The 26,694-nt window shown below is 42.5% G+C and overlaps 2 protein-coding genes across 2 annotated transcripts in view; one reads left to right on the top strand and one right to left on the bottom strand.

Annotated features, from left to right (window-relative positions):
- LOC138958355 (PDZ and LIM domain protein 5-like) overlaps positions 1–6,626 on the top strand; it is a gene marked incomplete in the record, with an annotated part of 29,956 nt that extends 23,330 nt beyond the window's left edge. Inside the window, 5 exon segments of the mRNA XM_070329470.1 lie at positions 493–748; positions 1,027–1,213; positions 2,130–2,250; positions 3,229–3,344; positions 3,843–6,626. Of these exon segments, the coding sequence (XP_070185571.1) occupies positions 493–748; positions 1,027–1,213; positions 2,130–2,250; positions 3,229–3,344; positions 3,843–3,920 (758 nt within the window).
- Positions 6,627–7,054: 428 nt separating this feature from the next.
- Positions 7,055–26,519, bottom strand: LOC138958356 (ubiquitin conjugation factor E4 A-like). Its single transcript, XM_070329471.1, has 19 exons — positions 26,465–26,519; positions 26,095–26,206; positions 24,721–24,837; positions 24,036–24,139; positions 22,500–22,670; positions 22,018–22,177; positions 20,926–21,128; positions 19,196–19,381; positions 18,532–18,649; positions 17,578–17,790; positions 16,405–16,662; positions 15,492–15,733; positions 14,086–14,255; positions 12,580–12,772; positions 11,854–11,967; positions 11,149–11,400; positions 9,820–10,071; positions 9,291–9,448; positions 7,055–8,473 (listed from the first exon to the last, which is right to left on the bottom strand). The coding sequence occupies exons 2-19, from the start codon at positions 26,195–26,197 to the stop codon at positions 8,356–8,358; spliced, it is 3,132 nt and encodes a 1,043-aa protein (XP_070185572.1). The 5' UTR covers positions 26,198–26,206; positions 26,465–26,519; the 3' UTR covers positions 7,055–8,355.
- Between the last annotated feature and the right edge of the window lie 175 nt (positions 26,520–26,694).

The following is a 26,694-nucleotide window of genomic DNA, read 5'->3' on the forward strand; positions in this document are numbered from 1 at the left end:
CCGTCGCGATATAACCTTGAACGGTTGAAAACGACGTTAAACACCAAATAAAGAAAGAAATGATGATGAAAGTGTTAACACTTTGAGGAGTAATCACAATATGGCATTTCAAGATGTAAATATTTAAGTGCTACGGTTGTAGCAGCTAAAGTAGAAGTAGACACATACATGGTCATACATGTACCAACCTGCTGATGTTTTCTTAAACAGATTTTGTCCTTACATATGTAATGAAGCCACTGTTTGTTGAACTTGTTTTTATCGATTGGCATGACAGATCGATCGCAGAGCTAAGATTAAAGAGATTCTGGACTGTGAATTAGGTACCACAGTCTCTGCTTACTGGCAATGAAACCATAGGTAGCATATTCACTGCTTACTTACAACGCTATAATACTTCATGATATCTTATTTTACTTGCTGTTTTACTTGCTGTCTTGTTTAATTTTCAATTTTCCATTTTGATTAATGTTCCATGCACTTCCACTGCAGCTCCCAAGCCAGTCTCTATGGGTGTCAGCTTCACACCAAAGCCAGCTCCCGTGGCTCCTGCCGCTCCTGCCTCCAAGCCCTGGACCCCTGCTGGGCCCCCCGCAGGCCCCCCTGGAGGCCCACGCCCCTTTGGGGGAGGAGCCGCCCCCAAACCCACTGGCGTCGGGGCCAAGCGTGGCCGTGTGGGCGAGGCTGTGGTCAGCAACCCTGGCACGGGTCGCATCCCTGTCTGCTCTGGCTGCGGTACCCCCATCAGGTAAATTAGTGTGTGTTTTGGTGAGAAAACGGTTGCTCTCTCTATTGTATTTGTCTTCACCATGTCCCAGAAGCTAGTTACAGGGAAAGTTTAAGGCGAACATTCGTCTCGATGAGACCAAACTTTGTAACAGTAAATGGCCACAAGAGGTAAATTTAGCGTTGCCAGCACGAGAAACTAGACCTATATATCTGCCATGCGCCAATTTTGGCCGTCAAGACTTTGAAATGTGGCTCGGATTCCAACATGTGCCTGCATATATCCCATCGTGTGTGCAGGGGTCCCTTCGTGACGGCTCTGGGCAACTGCTGGTGCCCTGACCACTTCATCTGCGCCAACCCGCAGTGCGGCGTCAAGCTGATTGACATTGGCTTCGTGGAGGAGGGCGGCAAATTGTACTGTGAGCGTGACTACGAGAGGTACCTGGCCCCCCACTGCAAGAGGTGCAACGGCACCATCATTGGAGTAAGTTGGGAGCGCTCTTAGTTGGAGATTAGAATGCTAGAGGTGCAACATACTGTGCCATCATTGGAGTAAGTTGGGAGCGCTCTTAGTTGGAGATTAAAATGCAAGAGGTGCAACAGCGACATCATTGGAGTAAGTTGGGAGGGCTCTTAGTACGAGATTAGAATGCAAGAGGTGCAGCCTACGGTGTCATTATTAGAGTAAGTTGGGAGCGCTCTTAGTTGGAGATTAGAATGCAAGAGGTACAACTGTGCCATTATATGAGTAAGTTTGGAGCCTGCTTAGTTGGAAATTATACTGATTTCACCAAGGCTGGACACCATGGACATTAAAACCCAGGCTGTTTCCTGCAGTATTAATTAAAAGAACTAGATCAATACATTTTAATTTCAATAAAATGAGGGACAACTGTGGTAATTATTTTGATGTAAAATAAAACCTCAGATCAAATAAAGCTATTGGTGAAAAGAGTGCAGGTTTCCACCCTCGATGTGCCTAGAGACGGTCACACGTTCTGCATGCTCTTTCATTTTTTCTCAACTTAATTTTGTTGAAGGTTGTGGTGTGGGTGTCGCTGAAATTATGTAGGGGACTGCCTGCAGATTACACACTTAGTTCCTGAAATGTACTTGCTTTAATGAGAGAGAGAGAGAGAGAGAGAGAGAGAGAGAGAGAGAGAGAGAGAGAGAGAGAGAGAGAGAGAGAGAGAGAGAGAGAGAGAGAGAGAGAGAGAGAGAGAGAGAGAGAGAGAGAGAGAGAGAGAGAGAGAGAGAGAGAGAGAGAGAGAGAGAGAGAGAGAGAGAAAATAGAGAGAAATAGAAAGACTAAGAAGAAAAAATAGAAGAAAAAGAAAAAAAAGAAAAAAAAACCACCAAAATTGAGCTGGGTTCTTGACAGTCTTGTATTGTTGCCACAGGAGTGTGTGAACGCCCTGCAGTCCACGTGGCATCCCAACTGCTTCATCTGCTCGCAGTGCAAGCTGCCCATCGGTGGAAACCAGTTCCACATTGAGGATGGCAAGCCCTTCTGCGAGAAGGGTAAGGCAAAAAAAAAAAAAATCTGTTTACTGTAACATAGGCCAAAAAATAGGGTCGGTAGGTCGTGATTTTTTTCTTTATTTTCTTTTTTTTCTTAAAAAAACCCCATATTTTTAAGTTATTTTGCCATAAAAACAAAGACTTTTTTTTTTTTTTAATTCCCCAAATGCCCAAAAAAAGTCTAAGGTCGTGTGAAAAAATAGGGTCGGTCGGGATACCATAAACAGACTTTTTTGGGGGGGGCCAAAGCAGTAATCCGTTACAATGGAACCCCCCTTTTAAGACCTCAAAAAATCTGAAAATCAGGTCTTAAAAAGGAGGGAGTCTTAAAATAGGCAAATTTACAGAGGTTATGAACAAGAAATCTCAAAATTCAAGGTCTTAAAAAGGGGGAAGTCTTAAATTGGGGGTCTTAAAAAAGGGGTTCCACTGTTTATCATTTGCACTGTGTCTAGCATGTTAATTACATGTAATATTGTCTCAGCTTGCATACATTGATATTACAATATGATTACACTTTACATGATTTAGTGTTGCTATGAGTTTTTAGCCTTTCTTTTTTTGAATAGTCGCAACAATGAAGTAGCTGACAATCATCATAAGTGAAAATGTTTTGTACGTCGTGTACAGTGTTTTGATGGTCTTTAACATTTTCACATGTGATGTTTGTAGGTTTTTTTGAAGTTGTGATATGCACCACACAGGAATTTCTCACAAGAGATAAATGTGATAAGTGAAGTAGACTGTGTCTAAGCAGTCAGAAAACAATATTGCAGTCTCGTAGAACATTGGTCAAAAATACAAATAACATTTATGTATCGATTCCTTTAAGGTATAATTTCTTTCATTTGTTACGTACGATTGAACTTTCGCAAATGTTAACTTTTTTTTGTAGTCTTAGTTTTAGTTAGCCTCTGTCGTCAGATGTTCAAAAGAAGGGAAAAGGAGTGTTAAATGGATATATTGTATGTTGTGCAGACTGGGCGGCCATGTTCCAGACCATGTGCGCTGGTTGCGAGTTCCCCATCGAGCCTGGCGACAAGTGGGTGGAGGCTATGAGCAAGAACTTCCATGCGGAGTGCTTCAACTGCAATGTCAGTCTTTTTTGTTATAGTGTTTTTTTATTATCATCCCTACGGCCCTTATGGCTAACCGGGACTGATTTGTTTCCTTGCTCAGTTTACATGGCAGTCTCCATTCTTAAAACTAGTTTTGTTTAGACCTATCACATTAAAATTGTAGACGGTTCTAAAAAGCTCCTGTCTTTTTAAATTTAATGTTAGTCCTGCCTTCTTGCTGACTCTAGCTCCTTCAATTAGTGGTTGCATAATTCTAGGTTTTTGCGAACAATCTTCACTTTAAAAAAATATGTGGACACTCAGCAGCCTGTCCGATGGAGTACAGTAATATATGACAATTTATTTCCATATAGCAACATTTTTCAAAGCATTTCTTTCTGCTGTTTTCAAAGTTGTAATTGGTAAAGTACTAGAAACTGGTTTCAAGCCAGTGCTGCTACTAACTGAGCTATCTCCCCGTTTGGTTCTGTGCTTTTAATAAACTTGTCGTTGTGTTTGGTTGTGTGCTTTCAGACTTGTCAAGTGTCATTGGAGGGGCAGCCATTCGTGGCCAGGGCAGGCAAAGCCTTCTGCAAAAAACACGCTCGCTGAGCCACGGCTCTGGCCTTGGATGCTGGACGAGACGCCCAAAGCCAGCAGTGCATGACGACCGCGTTTGCCTTAGAGTGTGTGAAGCTACAGAGAAGAGAGTTGGACTACTGCTTGACAGCTAGTCACTGTTTGCCCAGTATAGGTTTGATGTCTTAGCGTCTGGCCCTCGTAACACAAAGCCATTGTACAACAAGTTCATATGTCGTGAAGTTCTAGGTGGCATGGCTTTATTCACCTATTTGTTTAATTGTGTGTACCACCCATGTTACGATCATTTATCGTTAGAATTGACGCTGTTATCGATTGCCAAAATCATGTGGTTTTTACAAATACCCGGCTGGATCTTCCCGACTTTGAGTTTTGCGTGATGATTTGGTAGCAGTGCTGACCCAGGTAGGGGAGAGTACTGTACTAGGAGACCTTTACAAGTTGAATGGAGTGCTGTGATAGTTTATCCTGTTTTTGTTGAGTTTGTTTCGGTGTCAGAATGAAGTTTGTATGATCAGGTAGCACTCGCTCGAATGGTGAATCTTCTAATGAATAGGTGAGGGAGTATTCATTGTCACTTAAGAGCAGTTTTTTTTAAGTTGAGTTTTAAGAAAGAATTTTTTTTTTAGATGAGTGATTCTGTTATTTTTATCATCTTTGAAATGGGCAAACCCTCATACGCAGATGTCAGACTCTGAGGAAAATGAAGGTAGATGTTCTGCCAGTAAACATTTTCTTGATTGATGCAATGCAGACAACAAACCTAACTGTGGTACAGCGCTCTTTTCGTGCATTTGACTAATATTTTGTAGTTTTAAGTAGATTGATAACATCTGCCTGCACTTTTTTTGTGATGTACTTTGTGTATTGGTTCACATTATCATAATCATATCATCAGTGCCTTTAGGAGGATGAACCTCGCTTCATACACTAGCAATAACTAATCTACTAGCCATGACTGTTGCCTCCACAATGTCTCATTAAGTTAAACCATTTTATTTAATCAATTAAAAGGAGGAAAGATTTTGCTGAATGTGTGTCGATCTTGCACAGGCAGAGTTTGAGAGTTGGACTATACGTACTGTGTGTGTGCACTTTGAGTGAATTAAGCCAATAGTTGCATATATAAGCCCTGATTTTGTTATTTGTGTGAACACTGATGGATATGTAATATATATCTATAGTGAAATCGAACTTTGCACTTACTTGTGCTGCATTGGTGTTGTATACTGTTTGGTGTCACACTTAATTAATTTCTGTAAATAGTAGTCTTATCTTCTGACTGGTTAAGAATGTGTAGTGACGATTAATGCTTGCGTTACATGGAGAAATATGATAACACTTTCATGTCTGAATGGATGAATGTTCATGAAACTTGATTACCTACTAACAATTTGTTGGACATTTGGGGCTTTTTGTTTTTGCATACATATAATGATCATTAATAATTTATTTTGAAGTTCTGATAGAAGTGTAGAGCAAGCCATTCTCAGAAACAGTAAGAGTTTTTTGCTTTGTTTCAGTCTCTATGGAGTAACAAGCATCACTTGAATGTTTTACAACCCCGCATTGCTGTATTTGAATGCTGTTGATAACAATTTACTGCAAATTCAATACATACATGTATTTTCATGCAGCTCAGTTATGTTTATCTAAAGCTAGCTGTACATGCAATTTTCAGTATGAGAACTTGTGGCCAAATAAAGCTTGCAAAGGTTAAACACTGTTAAAAAAAAGAAAAAAAGGTTGACCAGGTTCAGGCATTATTTTCACTTCTACATTTGCATCTTTACTTGGCTGTAAGTGTGTCTCAAGTTTACTGCTTCAGTCATAATTGGATACACTAACCAAGGCAATTGTGCATTTCTTTATTACGACACTTTTTATGTCCTACTTAATTAATAACTAACAATGAGGAGTGGCCTTACAGCTATTGTTGGTGTATATTTATGCATATCCCACTGTGATAGATCAGCATATTTATTCATGATGATTTTTCTAGCGTTTTGTTTTTCAACGATGGTTCAATTTTTGAAAATTTACATTTGTCACTTCTGATCGATTTTTTTCCCTGTTCTGCTTTTGGAGATTGCATTTTCTATTTTAGCATATATATATATGTCGAAACACGTGTCTGGTCTAGGTACAAATACAATGGTCCTCCTCTGGACTAGATTACCTTGCGATACGTCCCCCACAAAGGGACTTTGCTCTGTAAATCTTGGTCCCCCTTGAGGAGGGTCTGATGCTCCCAATAGGCTGTCTGTGAAGGGATACTTATTTCTCTCTCTTTCTCTGCTAAGAGATTTTAACAAATCTCGGAAGAAAGTCTCTGCTGACTTTCAATTGTTGCTTTTACTCTTTCTGATGTTTTATATATATATATACATATATACAAATATGAAAAGTAGATATGTAACATTTATCTCTTGATATTTTTTGCTTGTATAAAACTGCACTTTGAGGGGTTTATCAGAAGTCTCAAATTATTAATACAGTGTTCAGGTCATGATTCAGATCTTGAAACAAAATCTCTAGGACGCTGTTAAAAATCCGCCTCTAACAAATGTCATTGTGGTGCTACCTGCTATTATGCAACATGTATACTATATGTATTGTAATCAGCGGTCCTGCTTGATACTATTTTTATTTGTGAGAACGCCTTCTGTAGTTATTCCACTGTTCGTTTGTTAAGAGTACAAATCTTTTCCTCCTCCACTCTGGAGTTTTTGTCATGTGTTTTCATTGGACACTGAAAGGAGAATATTTTGTTATGTATGTGTGCATATGTGTTTGCAACATGGGTGCAACGCTGCATGAATCGTGAGAGACAGAGAGAGACAGACAGACAGACAGAGAGACACAGAGAGAGAGAGACAGAGAGAGAGAGAGACAGAGAGAGAGACAGAGAGAGAGACAGAGACAGAGAGAGAGAGAGAGACACAGAGAGAGACACAGAGAGAGAGTGTATTCATGTCTGTTTGCATGCGTGCATACATACATGCATTAATGCGTGTGTGTGTGTTTGTATGTGTGAAAGACTGCAGGTTAATCTGAAGACAAATCCACAGAAAGAAATACATGGAGTCACGCAAAGACACACTTGAACACCTATTGCTTACACAAAACAACTCGCAGTGAACAACTTGCAGCTACATACAATGTTTAATTGCATTGTACCAAGGAATTGAACGAATTATGCGTAAAGCCTCCTGTAAATAAATATACACCCTTTCTGTTCACAGTTACACTCTAATCCACACGCATTTCTTGTATCTCATACTTATCACAGTTCCAACAACAAATGTTAATACATGCAGGAAATAAGCATCAAGATTGAATACAGTACACAGAACCCTGAAAGGTACGGAACAAGAACAATAATATTTGAAATTAATTTAACACATTTAGCTGACTGAAACGGTTAAATGTGGATTCATGGAGGATCGAGTTTCGGAAACAGTGCAGGGAAAGCCTCAGATGTTCGGGACGTTGACCCACATAAACACTACAATTACATGTTCAAAGTAATTACGTCAAAGACAAATTCTGCAATAAATATTGCCTCTGCTCAAGTTAGCCATGCAGAATTCCCATAACTGCAAAATGTTCTAACAGAGATGCACACTGAAATACAACGTTGACTGTTAAATATAGTTCCCCCCCCACCCCGAAATGTTCATGTTCCCCTAATCCGAGAAAAACAGCATATCTCAACCTGTCATTTCTTCCATTGTGTGCTCTAACATTCGTTTAATGCACACACATTTAGTCAAAACTTGCTGCAGAAGGAAGCAAACATGTTCTCTTTTCAAAAACAAGTCGCGTAAGGCGAAAATACAACATTTAGTCAAGCTGTCGAACTCACAGAATGAAACTGAACGCAATGCAATTTTTCAGCAAGACCGTATACTCGTAGCATCGTCAGTCCACCGCTCGTGGCAAAGGCAGTGAAATTGACAAGAAGAGCGGGGTAGAAGTTGTGCTGAGATTTTTAATGACCAAAGTCATTAATTAATTTTTAAGCTACCAAGCTGAAATGCAATACCGAAGTCCGGCCTTCGTCGAAGATTGCTTGGCCAAAATTTCAATCAATTTGATTGAAAAATGAGGGTGTGACAGTGCCGCCTCAACTTTTACAAAAAGCCGGATATGACGTCATCAAAGGTATTTATCAAAAAAAAGAAAAAAACGTCCGGGGATATCATTCCCAGGAACTCTCATGTCAAATTTCATAAAGATCGGTCCAGTAGTTTGGTTTGAATCGCTCTACACACACACACGCACAGACAGACACACACACACACACATACACCACGACCCTCGTCTCGATTCCCCCTCTGTGTTAAAACATTTGGTCAAAACTTGACTAAATGTAAAAAAAGTAAGATGCTCTCATTCAAACCCTTCGTTTTCTTCAACTGACACACAAACGTGAGTTTGGGAGCTAAGATTTCTTGGCTTTTCTTTCAGCGATCCACAGCTGAAGTTTCTCCCTGAGCTCAGTGGCTGGTTCTACCATCTCCATCGTCAATGGCTTGCGGTTGAACGGATCAGACTGGTCACTACAATCAACACACAAACGGAGCATTCTTGATGACAAGAGAATTTTAAAGCCATGCATCTACAACTGAAGTACTGACATAGAATGTTTCATCATATACGCGGAGAAAAGCACAAACAGTATTATGTATCTATAGGCATTCTTACATCAATGCTCACTCTTGTCTACATCTGTGAGTCTATTCAATCAAACACGCTCACACACCCATGCACACACACACGCACACAATACATGGGTGAAACTTTTCCGCCTCTGGGCGGAAATCCGCCAAATGAAATTGGTTAAATAAGGAATTCCTTATTTTAAAAATCTTTAAAAAAAACAAAAACTTTTTTCGCCGGCGATCCGATCCATATTTCTCCTAACACAGTGACCGGACATCGCTGAGTCTTTGTTTCACAGGGCGCGCGAATTATCGGACTACAGCTTGGCATTTGTTACATTGTTTAATGTGCACATTTGTGTGTTCGTTTTCTTCCGTTGACCCTGCACTCCACCAGGGCCTGGGCGGCCCCTGGACCCCGGCCTCATTTTCCTTATTTTCAATTCTGATCAGTTTCAGCCATGACAATAACATACTCACACAATAACATACACACACACAATAACACACACATCCCTACCCCCAACCCCATCCCTCTCTCTCTCACACACACACACACACACACGCAAGCATGCACCCGCACACACACACACCTGAGGATATGCCTGGCTATAACGGCACAGTCCATGATGATGTTGAAAGTGGGGAGAAGCACAGGATCTGTCATCAGAGTTCACACACACACACACACAAACACACTCACACACGCACTAACCTGAGGATATGCCTGGCTATAACGGAACGGTCCATGATGATGTTGGAAGTGGGCAGAAGCACAGGATCAGTCATGAGGGTGCCCAGGATGGGGTCCAGGAACTCCTCAGGAGCGTCCGTCAGCTGCTCATCTTCCTCGTTCTTCTGCTCCTCCAGATCCTGCACACAGCCAGTGTCACATGGCAAAGAACAGTGGACATGTGGCAAAAGGTAGGTCATCAGCCGGGCTTCTGCCCAAATAAACTCCAGACTGAATGCTTTCCTGCCAACTTCAAGATGTACGATTATCTAGATCGAAGAAAAGCATGTCAAGATCATGCAAGTGAAGCAGATTTGTGATGCAATTCGATAGATTCGAAATCCGAGTGGTTACGTCCCTTGAATGAGAAAAAAAGATTTTGCAATGAAGCACATTTCTAAATCTAAATACCATTGGACTCCATGAGTGGAATACGGGGTCAAAAGTTCAATCAGAACTAATCAAAACAATGACTAAATGAAGAGAATGCAAGGAAGGATGCAACACGCACCTTGATCTTCTCCTGGAAGGCAATAAAGTCGGTGATGATCTGGGGAGTCTGGGCCACTTTCTGCAGCACTGTGGTGGTTTGGAACATCAGTTTGTCCGAGAAGGATCTCTTGTCACCCAGCACGGACAAACAGAACTTCTCGCAGGACTCCAGATGCAGGTAGATCTGTACGATGTCCAGCAGGATCACTTGCGGCTTGAACTCAAACTCGGCCCGGTCTTTCACTGAAAATTCCTTCTGTTTTGGTCCCACCTGGAAAAACAAACAACAACAGCAACTGGTGCTTGTCCTTCAAGTCTGAAGAAAACTTTTGCGCTCTGTAGCTTCTCTGTGCACTTGGAGGTGGCTCAGCAAGCCTTGTCTGGAGGCGTAGAGTCTGGAACAGTGGGGGCACCGGAAGTCGGTTGTGGTCACTGCCGGTGTTGCGATGTGGCGTTGTATTCTCGCAGCAAATAAAACCAGCAACAGCAAACAACAAACCACAAACAGCAACAGCAACAGTAAACAACAAAACAACACAATTATGTATGTAAGCAGGGAAACACATAAGCGCACAAATAAAACAATAATAAAAAGTCCCGCACTATAATCAATGACGTAGCGTTTGAATCACAGTGAATGGGATTGCTGCTGTACTATAAACTGTTGTCTGTCTTGGTCAATGGGGTGGGGTACATGTACAGCAGTGTTCCCTGTGCATCAACCTGGACAAAAGTTGCTTTAACCTCACAAACACCAATAGAGTAGTCTCTCTGTTCAGCCTTGTACTCTTCAGAGTCCCAGGCATGGGAATTAAAAAAAGTAAAAAAGGCTGAGAATTTGTAAGTAATATCAAAGTCAACGGCGTAAAGCGCCTAGCCTTACGAGGGGGCGGGTCCGGCGGAACAAAAAAAGAATTTGGCGGAAATTTGCATTTCGGCGGAAGATTCCCATGCCTGTCAGACACCCTACAAAATGCCATGTCATGTACTAATCCTAAAGGCCCACTCCCCAGTTCACCTGACCGTCTCAGATCGGGCCAGGCTCTAACAGGGGATAAGACCATCCATCCACTTGGTCACATTCCAAAAATCAACACTCTGACAGCTTAATTGCTGTGGTCAGTTAGAAGTTTTGACGAATCAAAGTCCGAAAAAGGCACAAAATCAATTCTTAGATAAACACCAGTGTGCACAGAGTGCACCCAGGCTGTTCATTTTTGGTATGTGACCAAGTGGAGGGATTCTCTTATCCCATGTTAAAGCCTAGCCAGATCTAAGACGGTCAGGGCAACTGTTTTGACGAGGCGTATAGCGGGCCTTTAATAATATGTCTGCATACACAACTGACCAGCTGAGAGAGGAAGTAGTTGAGCATGGCGGCGATGCGGTCGACAAAGGTGGGGTGACAGAAGATAGAGGTGATGTGCGAGGTGAGTTGCTGCAGGGCGTGGATGGTGTGGTTGGCCATGACGTTGTGGTAGCGGGCCATCATGCCCACCTGGCGCAGCAATCCTTCTTGCTCCTGGCGCTGCTGGGGGGACAGGTCCCTCCACGCTCCCGAGTCCTTCTCCTGCTGCTTGGTCTTGATCTGACTCATGTACTGCGCAACACAAATACAGTTTTTAGTCCTTACACCTCCATTAAGCAATGAAGTGACAGCATAAGGCCTGACGTCACTTTATTTACTTGTCCAATGAAAGAATTGCCCCCCCCCCAAAAAAGCAAGTTTTTCAGTCCACTGGTTCATGAAAAATAACGTGGAACCACCCCCTCCCAGCCCATTTTAAGACCTCCAGGAATCTAAAAGGTTATGCTTTTGTCTTTAAAAAGAGAAAGTATCATAAGGGGGATTCAACATGTGCACGTAGCTGTTTCTTCTCAACATGCAATGTTCTGGATCTGGATTTGATGAGTTGCAACTTCCTAACTACCTACTCTTAAAACAGGGTTAAAAACGGATCCTAGGGGGGATGTTGCAGATGTAAGCGCACACAAAATCTGTATACACAAAAGAATGTGAATGAGAAGAATTCCTTCAGTTCTGCACACTTACGGACAGTGCTTCATCCAAAAGGAAGGTGGCATCATTGACCAACAAGTTAATGAAACGCAGGAACAAAGGTGCATCCGCCTCTTCCATGTGTTCCTCTGCAAACTTGGACATTTCCTGGAATCGAAGATAGTGTCACTTCAATTTCATGTCAAAATAAAATACTATTGTAAAAAAAAATATATACTGTAATCGGTTTATTTCGTCTTATGTACAAACATGGTGGACTCAGATGTGAGTTTTGAAACATGTTATTATTCAAGACAATAATATCAACTGTAGTCTGAGAGGAACAAACAGAAAGATAACTACAGAGACATGCAACAAGCATTGGGAAAAGTGACTAATTACAAAATATTAACATTCAAAACAATACCATGAAGAAAAAAAAAGGCATTATTTTTTGCACCCCAGCTCTTTAATTATTGCACTGTTTATGGCATGATGCTGTATTGCAATGCTACTCAAGATTTTACGTCATACAACTGTGGTTAGCACATGGATTTTAGCATAGAATACAAATAAATTTGGTTACAATACAGTGGAACCCCCATTTTAAAACATCCTAAAATCTGAGAAAGTCAGGTCTTAAAAAGGAGGGAGTCTTAAAATGGGGGTAAATTTACACAGGTTAAAAACAGAATATCTGAGAAATCAGGGTCTTAAAAGGGAGGGAGTCTTAAATTGGGGGGGGGGGGGGGAGTTCTTAAAAGGGGGGTTCCACTGTACATTAATGGCTTTCTTGTGTATGTCAATCTCCCAGATGTAGTCCAGTACGAGGTACATGGGGCGACGGTAGTTGAACTTCTGTTCAAACTCCACCGCCTGGCCCGTCATCTCGATGCTGACAAACACGTGGAGCAAGGTCTCCGACAGGTGTGACACCAGGGGGTGTGTCCGGAACAACTGTTCTCTGGCGTACCTGACACACAATTAAAATTGAAAACAAATATTTGTCTAAACTTCCTACAACTTACAGTGGAGTCCGGGTACAACAAATCTCAAGGGAGATACATTTTAGTTTGTTATATCAGCAATTCGCTGTAGAGTTTTCAACCCTAAATGGCCTTAAGACAAGTTTTCCCACTCACCTTCAAATGATCGTCCCATCGATCTTTCCTTGGAGAGTACAATCTCTGCATGTTTTCAACAGCTTCATAATATAATCCATAGAGAGAGGCATAGTTCAAATGTTCACTTTACTGTCACAATTTTAGAAGTAAAATTCAAAAAGTCGTGTAAAAGCATGTACATGTACATTCTGATCAATCTCCGTGTCCGTCAAAAAAGACACTGCACACACTGACACTGCTGCGACACACGTACTAAGCTGTTTTGAAAAAGTCCAGAATGTTTGTCTGACGCTGCTCAGAACTGGCACACTTCTCCACTGTACACTCCAATTTGGAGATCATATCCAAGTCACAGACATCGCTGCACTTTGCCTGCAAGAGCGGTTCTGGGTCATCGTCTTCACCGCTGTCACTGGCTGTTCTGTGCACCTCCCGCTGTTTGTTCAGAGTTCGCTCATCACGCGATGTGCACTTGTGTTTGTGTATTTTTGTCTTTGGAGACAATTATTGACATCAGTTCGTTGTAGCCTTGTGACTTTTAGAGACAAAACGGCTCTGGGGCGATGAAAATGTGTTTGTTAAAAGAGGGGTTCGTTATGCAAATGAGTTCAAAAGGTTCGATGTAGCCGGAAAGTAACAAGTAAGAAATAGAAGGCTGTCTGCCGGAAAATCAATGGGAGTTTGTTAAAAGAGGATTTCTTTATACCCAGGTTCGTTATACTGTAGCTGGACTCCACTGTAACTTGCTTTTTGTTTCCCTCTGTATTTTTTGTTTGTACGTCCTGAAGAAGCCTCCATAGGCGAACATGTTTTTGTGTGTGCTGTCCTTGTATTGGTGAGTACAGATTTCTTGTGTGTGTATGTATGTGTGTGTGCATGTGCTTGCAGTGTGCGTGTGTGTGTTCATGTGTGTGTGTGTGTGTGGGTGTGTATGGATGGTATTTTCCCAAAGTGGATGTTGTGTTGTTGTAAGTTTATTGTTACATTATTTTGCTAGAATGTATCTGAATTTAATGTTCAAATAGTGTGTTTTTATTCATAGTTAAAAATGTAAAGCGCAAAAAGCACAGATCCCTGTGGATAGCGCTATTTACGCTGTAAATATTATTATTATTATTATTATTATTAATATCATTATTATTATTAATATCATTATTATTACTTGGCGAAGAGTCCCCTGGCTTCACTGCGTGGCGGCAGAACAGCGGCTAGCATGTCAGCCAGCTCGGCACGGATGTGAGGATTCTTGATGCGCTGAGGGCTCCCCATGAACACCAGCACCAGCGTCATCAGATGCTGAATGGAGTCGCCGGCAACGTCAAACATGTCATCCTGTGACAACAATACAAAACAAATACCCATGAACACCAGCACCAGCGTCATCAGATGCTGAATGGAGTCCCCGGCAACGCCAAACATGTCATCCTGTGGCAACAATACAAAACAAATACCCATGAACACCAGCACCAGCGTCATCAGATGCTGAATGGAGTCGCCGGCAACGTCAAACATGTCATCCTGCGGCAACAATACAAAACAAATACCCATGAACACCAGCACCAGCGTCATCAGATGCTGAATGGAGTCGCCGGCAACGTCAAACATGTCATCCTGCGGCAACAATACAAAACAAATACCCATGAACACCAGCACCAGCGTCATCAGATGCTGAATGGAGTCCCTGGCAACGTCAAACATGTCATCCTGTGGCAACAATACAAAACAAATACCCATGAACACCAGCACCAGCGTCATCAGATGCTGAATGGAGTCCCTGGCAACGTCAAACATGTCATCCTGTGGCAACAATGCAAAACAAATACCCATGAACACCAGCACCAGCGTCATCAGATGCTGAATGGAGTAGCCGGCAACGTCAAACATGTCATCCTGCGGCAACAATACAAAACAAATACCCATGAACACCGGCACCAGCGTCATCAGATGCTGAATGGAGTCCCCGGCAACGTCAAACATGTCCTGTGGCAACAATACAAAACAAATACCCATGAACAACAGCACCAGCGTCATCAGATGCTGAATGGAGTCCCCGGCAACGTCAAACATATCCTGTGGCAACAATACAAAACAAATACATGGAGGCCAGGTAGCTCAGTTGGTAGAGCACTAAGACTTGTGATCCTAGGGTCACGGGATGAAATCCAGACACGGGTCAACTTTATGTGCTAACTCAGAGATGGTATTCATGTCCCACTCCCTTGTCACCACCGTGGCACTTAAAAGACCTCCATCATTCTGCCATAAGTGCAGGCTGCTGATCACACCGAAGCATGCGCACACATGGGTAGCGCGATTCTTGTTACTGCTAACTTTCCACTGGAAGGGAGCAACCCAAATTTCACAGCAATGGGATAATGAAATAAATAAAATGTCTCTGAGAACTGTACAACTGGGGAGCTCACTGGCCTAATGTGACGATGACGACGACGACGACGATGGTGATGGTGGTGCCAACGGCGACTGATGATGATGACAATAACAACGACGACTACGACAACAACACATAACAACCCCACAAAATAGAAGACACTAGATTGTCTGACTCACCTTAAACTGATGAGCAAAGAGCACAAAATCCGTCAGGTTGCCCAGAATGTACTCAGGGATGTGTGTGAGGGCAGGCATGGTTTCCTTGGGTAGGGGAAAGGTGACGGGCTGGAAGGGGGCCCCCAGGGGTTGAGTAGCCACATGGCACAACCATGTTGCCGTTGCCAGGTGAAAGTTGAGGCTCATCTCTAGCAGTTGTGTCTGAGACAGCGCTGCCTTCATGCTGAAGAACAGGGTCATACCTGCATGCAGACAATAGTGTTGCACATTGTAACAACGTGTGAGATGGAATTTTTTACACAATATATCACGCATTCACATCGACCAGCAAACCTCAAGCCTGTTAGGCGAATGTTCACCTTTCGCGGCCTTTATTCCAAGTCACACGGGTATTTGATGGACATTTTTATCTATGCCTATACAATTTTGCCAGGAAAGACCCTTTTGTCAATCGTGGGATCTTTAACGTGCACACCCCAATATAGTGTACACGAAGGGACCTCGGTTTTTCGTCTCATCCGAAAGACTAGCACTTGAACCCACCATCTAGGTTAGGAAAGGGGGGAGAAAATAGCGGCCCGACCCAGGGTCGAACCCGCAACCTCTCGATTCCGAGCGCAAGTGCGTTACCACTCGGCCACCCAGTCCACGAGAGGCGAGAATGTGACAAAAAGCTATATGAGAAAACACGCATGAAATCAAACTGTCACCTTTGAACGAAGAGAACTGTCATACGCCACAAACACTCAACTTTGAGAGTTGTAATTGAGAGTTACTGTTTTGTTGTTGTTGTTGTTGTTGTTTAAATGTTCATCGTATACATGATTATTTATTTGTTTATTTGCAGATTTTATTTTAATTGTAAGGCACTTAGTACTATGTTAGGAAATACCATTATTATTATCATTATTACCTTTCTCCATCTGCGCCTTGATGCTGCGTACAGGCTCGTCCTCATCGGAGCCCACCTGGCCGCGGGCCTCGTGGTAGAGTCGCTGCACACGGTGCAAGTCTTGGTTCAGCTTCACCAGCTTGTCGTGCACCGCGTGAAATCCCAGCTGCACAGCCTGCTGGGTCAGATAGAACACCTCCGTCACAAAGCCGTAATTTTCCTCCTTGGGCAAGTGCTGGACAGTCTCTGACGTCACCAGCGGCGTCGCTTCGGACAAACCTGGGCCAGGGATAGAAATTAAAGTCATGAATAAACTAAAGATCCAAGACAGATACAAACAGTTACTTTTTCTTCTTCTTCTTCGTTCATATGCTAAAACTCCCATGTACATTGTGATTTTTGCACGAGTGGGCTTTTATGTGTACAACCAATCTTACCCCTCCATTTAGGCAGCCATATGCTGATTTCTGAGAACGCATGCTTGTTATTTTCGTGTTTTCATAACACACCGATATCTGACATGGATTACAGGATCTTTTCTGTGGTCTTGTTCTTGCGTGTACACATGAAGGGGAATAAAGCAGGCCTGCACATAAAATGACCTGAGATCTCGGAAAATCTCCACCCTTTACCCACCAGGCACGACTGTGATTCGAACACTCAACCTTTCGCATGGGAGGCTGGCATCTTATCCATTAGGCCATTGCGCCCGTCCAAACAGTTACTTGTATGTCTTTTCTTCATTTATAAATTTTATGGTGAATGTTCATCAAATCTTTCATTTAATGGACAAGCGATTTGTTTTTCTAGTCTATGCCTGCCCCCCTTGGGTTAGGGTTCATTTTCAAGTATCTGGTGAGTCATACCCTGAAAACAAGCCCAACTTATAAGCAGGAGCCTCTCTGAATCCCTGTGATATGATGGTTGAGGCAATTGCTGCATTGAAGCTCATCCAGTTAAAACAGTATCCAAGTTTGTGCAACTTCTTTTCTTTATCAAAATTCTTCTCTTCTTCTTCTTCTTCGTTCATGGGCTTTAACTCCCACGTTCACTCATGTTTTTGCACAAGTGGGTTTTCACGTGTATAACTGTTTTTACCCCGCCATTCAGGCAGCCATACGCCGCTTTTGAGGTATACAAAAATACAAGAAGCAAAGGAACACAAACAAATGACACAAAAGACAAACCGTGCACCTTTTGTGTGGACTCCCAAAGCATCTGCCTCTGCCTGGTCGACCACCACAACAGACGTGTAGGAGGGCTGAATCTTGAGCAGTTTGGGGGACAGAGGTTTGGCGAAAGGCTGCGACAGGCGGAGCAAGACGTAACACAGGTTGAGCGCAAAACCCTCACTGCAGTACGCTTGGCTGAACAGCTGGGGCATGCTTGACCAGAGCTTATTGCGACCTGCACAGTAGAGAAATACACTGGTACAGTGGAACAATCCTCTTAAGACCCCCCAATTTATTACTTCTTCCGTGTTAAGGCCCGGCTGTTTCACATTTTCTGCTCATAAATTGCTGTAAATCACTGTCAAATTTACCTTCATTTTCAATCAATCAATCAATCAATCAATATGAGGCTTATATCGCGCGTATTCCGTGGGTACAGTTCTAAGCGCAGGGATTCTTTAAAAAAAATTTTTTATGCAATTTATATCGCGCACATATTTAATGGCGCGTGAGATGGAATTTTTTTTACACAATACATCATGCATTCACATCGGCCAGCAGATCGCAGCCATTTCGACGCATATCCTACTTTTCACGGCCTATTATTCCAAGTCACACGGGTATTTTGGTGGACATTTTTATCTATGCCTATACAATTTTGCCAGGAAAGACCCTTTTGTCAATCGTGGGATCTTTAACGTGCACACCCCAATGTAGTGTACACGAAGGGACCTCGATTTTTCGTCTCATCCGAAAAACTAGCACTTGAACCCACCACCCATTTTATGACTCCCTCCTTTTTAATCTGCAGATGCGTTACATTTTGGCTCTGGAAACAACCGTTTCCAAATCAAGACAAAGATTGATTGGATTTAGCTCTGTAAACAAATACAGATGCAAATTGCAGTGTTACGCTAGAGTATCATTCTACGTTTTAGACATCAGTTTGATATATATCAGGTATTGTGGAACGCACCTGCATTGGCGTGGATACAGTTGCCAAGCCAGGTGAGGACTCTGTTGCGAAGGTCCGGTGAGACTTTGATGATGCTGAACAGCAGGTTGTACACTCCCTCACACACTCTGGACAGGGGCTGAAACATTGCATTTAGCTGTCAGAAAGTACAGAGATAGGGGCAGGGACATAACTCAGTCGGTAGCAGTGATGACTTTGAAACCAGTTGTGGTTATCGGCATGGGTTCGACCCCCACGTTTGGCAAGGGACTTATTTCCCAGAGTCAACTTTGTGCAGACTCTACTCGGTGTCCAAAAGCCCCCGTGTGCATGTGCACCATAAAGATTCCCAAGGTCAGAGTGATAGAAGAATAGAAGCTCCAATTTTCTGGAGGGAATTCCCCAAGGACAAACAGATTTGTACCAAATACAAAACAAGTACTGAGGTGTAGTTTCTTTGCATACTCTGTTCTTTGTCCAAGAACAAAATAAATCAAACCTGCCTCACTGTAATACCTGACTATTTTAACAAATTTGTTTTAGCAATATTAAAAAGAGAATATACCGTAGATAAACAAAGATGTGAGTTTCATTTTTGTAAAGCGCTTAGAACTATGTAAGGATTTGAGCCATATAAATGCCCTGATGATTATTAATATGAACAATCTGTTCAAACTGAACTCACAATCCACAAGTTGGACTCGTTGATGTCATGTTCTTGCTTGGACTGCGAAGACGGGTTGGTGAAGAACTCGTAGGGACCGACCTCACTCTTGGGAATACAGCTGAGGGAGAGTATGGAACCCACCAGAGTGGTCTCGTACGCCACTGCGCTGTTTGCATTCTTGGGTGTGTTGTACGTCATGAACACCTGGTCACAAAACAAAACAGGGTGTTTCATATGTTTCTACAGATGTTTCTACAAATGGCATAATAGTCACTGAAACAAGCTCTTTGGTGTGCTGCAAGTCATTAATAGACGAACTCCGGAAATATCCCGTTTGAAATGTGAAAGAGTGAATACTCCAAGCTTTCCACACATGGTCCTTGTCCCCGTCCAAGGGATGTAGCTCAGTCGGTAGCGCGCTGGATTTGTATCCAGTTGGCCGCTGTCAGCGTGAGTTCGTCCCCACGTTCGGCGAGAGATTTATTTCTCAGAGTCAACTTTGTGTGCAGACTCTCCTCGGTGTCCGAACACCCCCGTGTGTACACGCAAGCACAAGACCAAGTGCGCACGAAAAAGATCCTGTAATCCATGTCAGAGTTCGGTGGGTTATAGAAACACGAAAATACCCAGCATGCTTCCTCCGAAAACGGCGTATGGCTGCCTAAATTGCGGGGTAAAAAACGGTCATACACGTAAAATTCCACTTGTGCAAAAAACACGAGTGTACGTGGGAGTTTCAGCCCACGAACGCAGAAGAAGAAGAAGAAGTCCACGTCCGCATGAGAAAGTTTGCCTCACTAAAAGCAAGAGCATTCACTCTTTCACAACCCAACAGTTATTTCTGAACATCATCTATTCATGCATATCGTGTTGTTATGACGTGGAATGTGAACATAAAACCACAGACTGTACACTCTTCATATTTATCTTTGTATGTACGCTTGTTTGATTTGTTTGCCAATAACACTGAGTACATCCACCTATCAGTCAATCCCTCCACTCAACCATCTGCTGCCTACTTTCACATCTGTACGTCCAGCCAGACAGCTGATTCACTTGCCTGAAACTACCAGACCCCATCACAAACAGATTTCCACAAACCACGGGTGTTGACTTAAAGGCCAACAACTCAGGTGCAGAGTCTGCTGTGAAAGGAGCGGTAGCCTCCCCTGTCACACACCCACTCACCCAAGAGTACAGTACCCTACAGAATGGTCTCGGCTGTGCAGACAAAAATCTTAATTTCAAAAAGAAGCAAATTCAATATTTTCAGATGAAGTTTTCTTTCTTTCTTTCTCCATTGTAGTGTCAACCGTTCCACACACACTCTGAAAAACACAGATAACTTTGTCCAACCCAATTGGTCCACCTTGTGTAACAGTGCATCAGGAAAAACACAAACAGAACTCACCAAAAAAACGATCAATGCATAAACTCAAGCACTCTGTTAGGCCCCCCCCAAAAAAAATAGGTGTGGTTACGGTAACATAGCCAAAAAAAATAGGGTAGGAAGGTAGGCAATCACTTTTTCTTTTTTAACTTTTTTTTCTAATGTGTACAAATTAAACCTACTTGACAGGGAAATAAGTGTGCGACTCGAGCGCTTTCGCTTTCATTGCGTTTTCTGCATTCGTTTTTTTTTTGTTTTTTTTGACAAATGTAAAAAAAAGTTATAGGGTCGGCCCCTAAAAATAGGGTAGGTCGGGTTACCGTAACCACACCTATTTTTTTTTTAGGCCTTAGCATACCTCAGCAATAGTGGGGTTGGAAACGAAGAACGTGAGAATGGTGAGATAGTGAGAGACATCCCCGTGGATCAAGTTCATCTTGGTGAAGAGTGCGCGCACATGGTCCAGAATCCCTGAGAGGACCTCCTGCAGTGTGGTATCCTCCTGGCAGGTGTGGATCTCCTCGCACACTTTCTGCAGAAACTCTGTGCCCTCTCCCGGCCCTGTGCCAAGGTAGAGCAACAACACACTGCTAATGACATCCGACACTGATACATGCACTTTTGCATGTGAATGTTTTGTTTTGTCAATAATAAACGTTGCAATTAGCTACCATTCTTGTGTTTTGATTTCGATACATGCACTGCCTGGCGGTGACCGTACGGTTACATTTCTCCTGCTGATGTGACAAAGTCACTGCGCCAGACTTCTTTGTCAGTTGCCCTGCATGGAAAAACTGAAGGAATATTTTACATGATGTCATGATTCGTATTATGACATCTTCTCAAACTTTCAGTCCTCATGACATCCGAGCTATCAGTGTAAATTTGGAATACAGGCTTGAGAAGAGAAGTCTTGGTTTGTCTAGTTGATACTGTATCTCTTTAAAACCACAGAAAGCGAAGGTGCACTGTCTATTCCCATTAGCAGTGATACCTCTGGATTGAAACCCAACAGTTCTTTCCTACAAAACATGTTTTATGTGTGAACTGTTTTTGATAACTGTGGGATACATTTGACTGACTAGCAAGTTAAATAACAAAAGCCGTCTGTTGCAAGATATTTGAGAAAGGATGAGAGTGGTGACGTGTGCCATTGCAGCAAACAGTGGTTTGAAAATCTGTAGCAGTAGAGGCACAGGCACCTTATATACCGTTTCTGCCTTTAGGGACACAGACTAAACTGTGTTTAGCACACACGCACGCACACACACACACACACACACACACACACGTGCACACATACAGACACAGACAGACACACACTCAATGACTCATACACACACACACACACACACACCAGCACACACACAAAGCTGCAGTTAGTCCATATGTGGAAACACACAATCTACAAATGTGACTACAGTACACTTGTTGCTGCCACTGCACCGACCATTCTGAATGACAAGGTCCTCCCTGAGAATGTCCAGGAACTGACGCACAAAGTTCTGTGAGTGAAAGCACAGAGGTTGCTGGAGGCACATCTTCCCGTTCATTATGATCACCTTCTCACACTGCACGGCAAAGGCGTATTTGTTCATGGCACCACTCGTCTGAAATAGAAAGATAAATTGTTATATACAAATCATGTGCGCACACTAATTGATAATTAGATACAGCTTTGAACAACCAGCTAAATATGTGGTTTTGAAGTGAAAAGGTGTTACCGAAACAATGACCAATAATTCAATGCCCACTTCATTTTGATCACTGACTGGTTGGAGAAATGAATGAGAAAGGGTTAAGAGAGGCTCAGGTTTTATTTTTTTCCTGTATGTGCACGTGCATGTGTGTGTACATGTATGCTTGTGTGTATGTGCCTGTCTGTTAATGTCTGTGTCAGTATGTCTCAGAAAGACTGTGCCATCCAGTAACCTTGTAATCTTGCTGTAGCTGCCGACTCCTGCTGTAGCACTGACCGAGGAAGACCAGCTCATCCTTCTCTGCGGCCGCTACAGCTGCCTTTGTGTCGTGCTTGGTTTCCCTGGTCACTCTCAGATGGCCAGTCAGGTCCTCAGGCTCCAGCATGATGCGCTCAAACACCACCTGGCAAGCAACAATGCAAATTAGGCAATATATAAACAGTGGTATAGAGACGTCTCAGCAAGAAAGGTTTGAATACTTTCGAAGAGAAAAAAGCAGCCAAAACCCTGGAAAAGAAAGAATGACGGAAGCAGAGAATCGCTAGCTGCCTTCGATGAGACGCACTCCTGCAGCATATACGGGAGACGCTGTGCCTCCAGATTTGGCCTCTACTCGTATATATATGCAGCAGACGCATTCCAGAAGCTGACCAGTTTGCCACTCATCCGTCGTACCGACAGGAGACTCCATCATCATCCTACAGTGGTGGGCGGGGATGTAGCTCAGTCGGTAGCGCACTGGATTTGTATCCAGTTGGCCGCTGTCAGCGTGAGTTCGTCCCCACGTTCGGCGAGAGATTTATTTCTCAGAGTCAACTTTGTGTGCAGACTCTCCTCGGTGTCCGAACACCCCCGAGTGTACACGCAAGCACAAGACCAAGTGCGCACGAAAAAGATCCTGTAATCCATGTCAGAGTTCGGTGGGTTATAGAAACACAAAAATATCCAGCATGCTTCCTTCGAAAACGGCGTATGGCTGCCTAAATGGCGGGGTAAAAAACGGTCATACACGTAAAATTCCACTCGTGCAAAAAACACGAGTGTACGTGGGAGTTTCAGCCCACGAACGCAGAAGAAGAAGAAGAAGAAGAAGAAGAAGATCATACAGTGGTAGTCCTCTTTAAAGATCTCCAAAAATCTGAGAAAATCAGGTCTTAACAAGGAGTCAGCTTCAGACCTGGGGTAAATTTACAGAGGTTATAAACATAAAATCTGAGAAAATGAAGCTCTTGAAAGGGAAGGAGTCTTAAATTTGGGGTGTCTTAAAAGGGGGTTCAATTGTATTTATCACACATATCACTAAAACTAGTAAAACATGTGTACAGTACACACAGAGACACTGGTAGATGGACTGACAGAGACAGTTTTGTTTTCGGTTTGTTTTCTGTATCTGTTTGTCTGTCTGGCTCTCTGTCCGTCTCCCAACTCTCTCTCTCTCTCTCTCTCTCTCTCTCTCTCTCTCTCCCTCCCTTCTCCCCCCCTCCCTCCCTCCCTCCCTCCCTCTCTCTCTCTCTCTCTCTGGCGAGGGCCAGATGCAAAAAAGTATACCAATGCTTATTCTGTTACCCTCGTAATATAAAGAATTGTCAATGTCAATGTCAATGTCTCTCTCTCTCTCTCTCTCTCTCTCTCTCTCTCTCTCTCTCTCTCTCTCTCTCTCTCTCTCTCTCTCTCTCTCTCTCTCTCTCTCTCTCTCTCTCTCTCTCTCTCTCTCTCTCTCTCTCTCTCTCTCTTAAAGAGATATACAAAGAAACAGTGAATGTCTTACCTGTTCTAGAGTGTCCTGACCAATGACAGTTGGGTTCCCCAGAGCAGTGGCCACCTCTTTCAGGTATATACATCTTGAGGGCCTTGATATATCATCCCTTGATTCTGTGGTGTATGATTTGAACATTACTAATTCAGTGGGAACATTAAATCAAGAACAAGACAGAAGGATTGGTACACTGCACCTTTCCCTGAAATGCCAAATGTTCTAAGTACAAAAAGAAAGATTTTGTGTGTATTTTTTTCAAGTTTCCATAGGTATTAGGCATCTGTTATCAAAAGAAGCATAATCTGTTTGTGGATGTAACAATAAGTCAGAAACGAAAATAGTTTTGCCATCACAGCGGTATGGTACTAACCCCGAACATTATCAAAAAACAAAGAAGGATTAATAATCGTTAACTTTAATCCTTTCGCTGCCTGTAGGATGGCAGCTGTTGTGGTGAGTAACTTGCTTCAACGGGCCACAAACATTGTTCACTCAACAACAAAGAAGAAGAAGAAGAACAAGAACAAACAAACAATGTGCACGTGTGTAATGGATTCTTTTATACATCAAGGGCATGCACATTGTAAGTTGTCAATTCAGGTAAATAAAGGTATTGCTTGGTATACAAATATGAACCGGCAGCTAACAGGTTAATTAACCAATTTTTTCACATTTTCAAGTAAAACTCTCTACAAACCTGGATCAAATGTCACAAGGAAAATGGACTCCACAATGGAATTCAGTTCTACAGCTTCTCTCACTTCATCCCGCACATTCCCTTGACCAGAATCTGTTGCCTTGTCCTTTGCCTCTTCTGATGAAAGAGAAAACAAGGATAGTAACATTTTGTAGATTTTACTTTTAGGCTTTGGTTTTTTGTTTTAAAGATGTTTCAATTAATCAATGGTTGTTTAAGTTTCCTATCTTATTCATCCATGTAATTTAAAAAGTTTGTTTAAAGAAAGAAAACACTCATATTGTTTTTTGCAAGAATTTCGATTATTAGGAACTTTAGGTAATGATCGATTCAACAAATGCATAATTCACCTTAATGTTCCCCCTCACAAGACAATCAACAAACTTGAGAATGTATTGAGTGCCTGTCAGATTTTGCAAGTGGGCTGTCATCAAAATTTATTTTTAAAAAACACAATAAAAACCAATACAGTACCAGTAAAACCTCCCACTAACGACCTTAAAAATGTCCAGAAAAATCGGTCATAAAATAGAGCGGTCTTTATTACAAATTTGCTGGTCACGTTTTATCACAAGGGAGGCAACTGCTTAGCAATTCTCTCACGGTTTCTCTTTTGCTACTTTTGTTCATGACTTTAACTCGACCTTCAAGCATCAAAAGTGTCCGTGTTTTGGTTGGTGTCACCGTTAAGGCCAAAAAAAAAAAGGTCTGTTTACGGTAACATAGGCCAAAAAATAGGGTCGGTAGGTCGGGATTTTTTTTTCTCCAAAAAAACATATTTTTACGTTATTTTTTTCCCAAATGCCAAAAAAAAGTCTAGGGTCGCGCGAAAAAAATAGGGTCGGTCGGGTTACCGTAAACAGACTATTTTTTTTTTGGCCTAAACCCTCCCCTTACCCTAGCTGCTCCCATGGCGGTCCTTCAATTGTGAAAGCCAGGGGTGAAACTGGGTCAGTGGAAGGCCATTAGATTTTGCAATTGTCACAACCAAAGTGCATGCCATAGTAAAGTCCTGCAAGGGAGATGATAAGCAATTGGACTTACCAGCGGCTTGCATGCACTATATAGACTACCACACATAAACATCAGTCTGTGATGTGTGACTGATAAGGGGCATGTGCCGGGTAATTACCAACTTTGACACTAACTGGTGAAAAGGTGAAAGTTGTTATTGACCCTTCGTTGGTAGGTCCATTGTCAGAAAAAGAGGGGCGTCGATCATAGGTCTGCATGCAATTACGATGAATTACGTACAGTGTGAAACTGAAAGGGATCCATGCATGCTCAGAAAATCTGTCGGAAAAACGGATTGGGTGGGACGTTATAAGCAAGGTCGTTATGGGAGATTCCACTGTATATTTCGTGTAGAAATACCTTTTTCTACATTCTGAAGAGAAGTCTGTTGGAACTGTTTTGCCTGATCCAGGCTGGGGAAAAGTGCAGCAAAAGGGTTGCTGGATATGTCGTCTGGATTCATGCTGCCGTCCTGAAAAGCAGCAAGCTAGGTCTGATTAGCTGTTTTTATTTCGCCAAAACAATCCCAGAATGATCGTAAATCGAGAAAAGCGGTTACAGCAAATGATCACACTGGCTGCTTGTGTTCTGTGAGAATAATAACAGATTTTCATTTGTGATCTGCTTCTTCTGCCAAGTAAGCCATAGATAACAAGTTCAATAGAAAAACAAGAGACCAGAACTGTACAATAAAACATTTCTCACAAGTTAAGACAGAAAAGAATCGTACTTTCTGCGATGTGCCGAAAAGGACTTTCCCGTTTTTAGCAGACAACAACCGGAAACCGGAAACACGCCGATTTCTCTAGCAATCTTTGTACCATAAACTGGACGAACAAGCGAAGGTACAGAGCAGAAACGCGGTTAAAGAAGTAGTAAAAAACTTTACCTGTAATGTCATGCAGTCTCTCCTCCTTACCACTTTTCTTTAACACAGAAATACAGACATACGTATACACC

Source organism: Littorina saxatilis, linkage group LG2, assembly GCF_037325665.1.
Source record: "Littorina saxatilis isolate snail1 linkage group LG2, US_GU_Lsax_2.0, whole genome shotgun sequence".
Classification (NCBI taxonomy): domain Eukaryota; kingdom Metazoa; phylum Mollusca; class Gastropoda; order Littorinimorpha; family Littorinidae; genus Littorina; species Littorina saxatilis.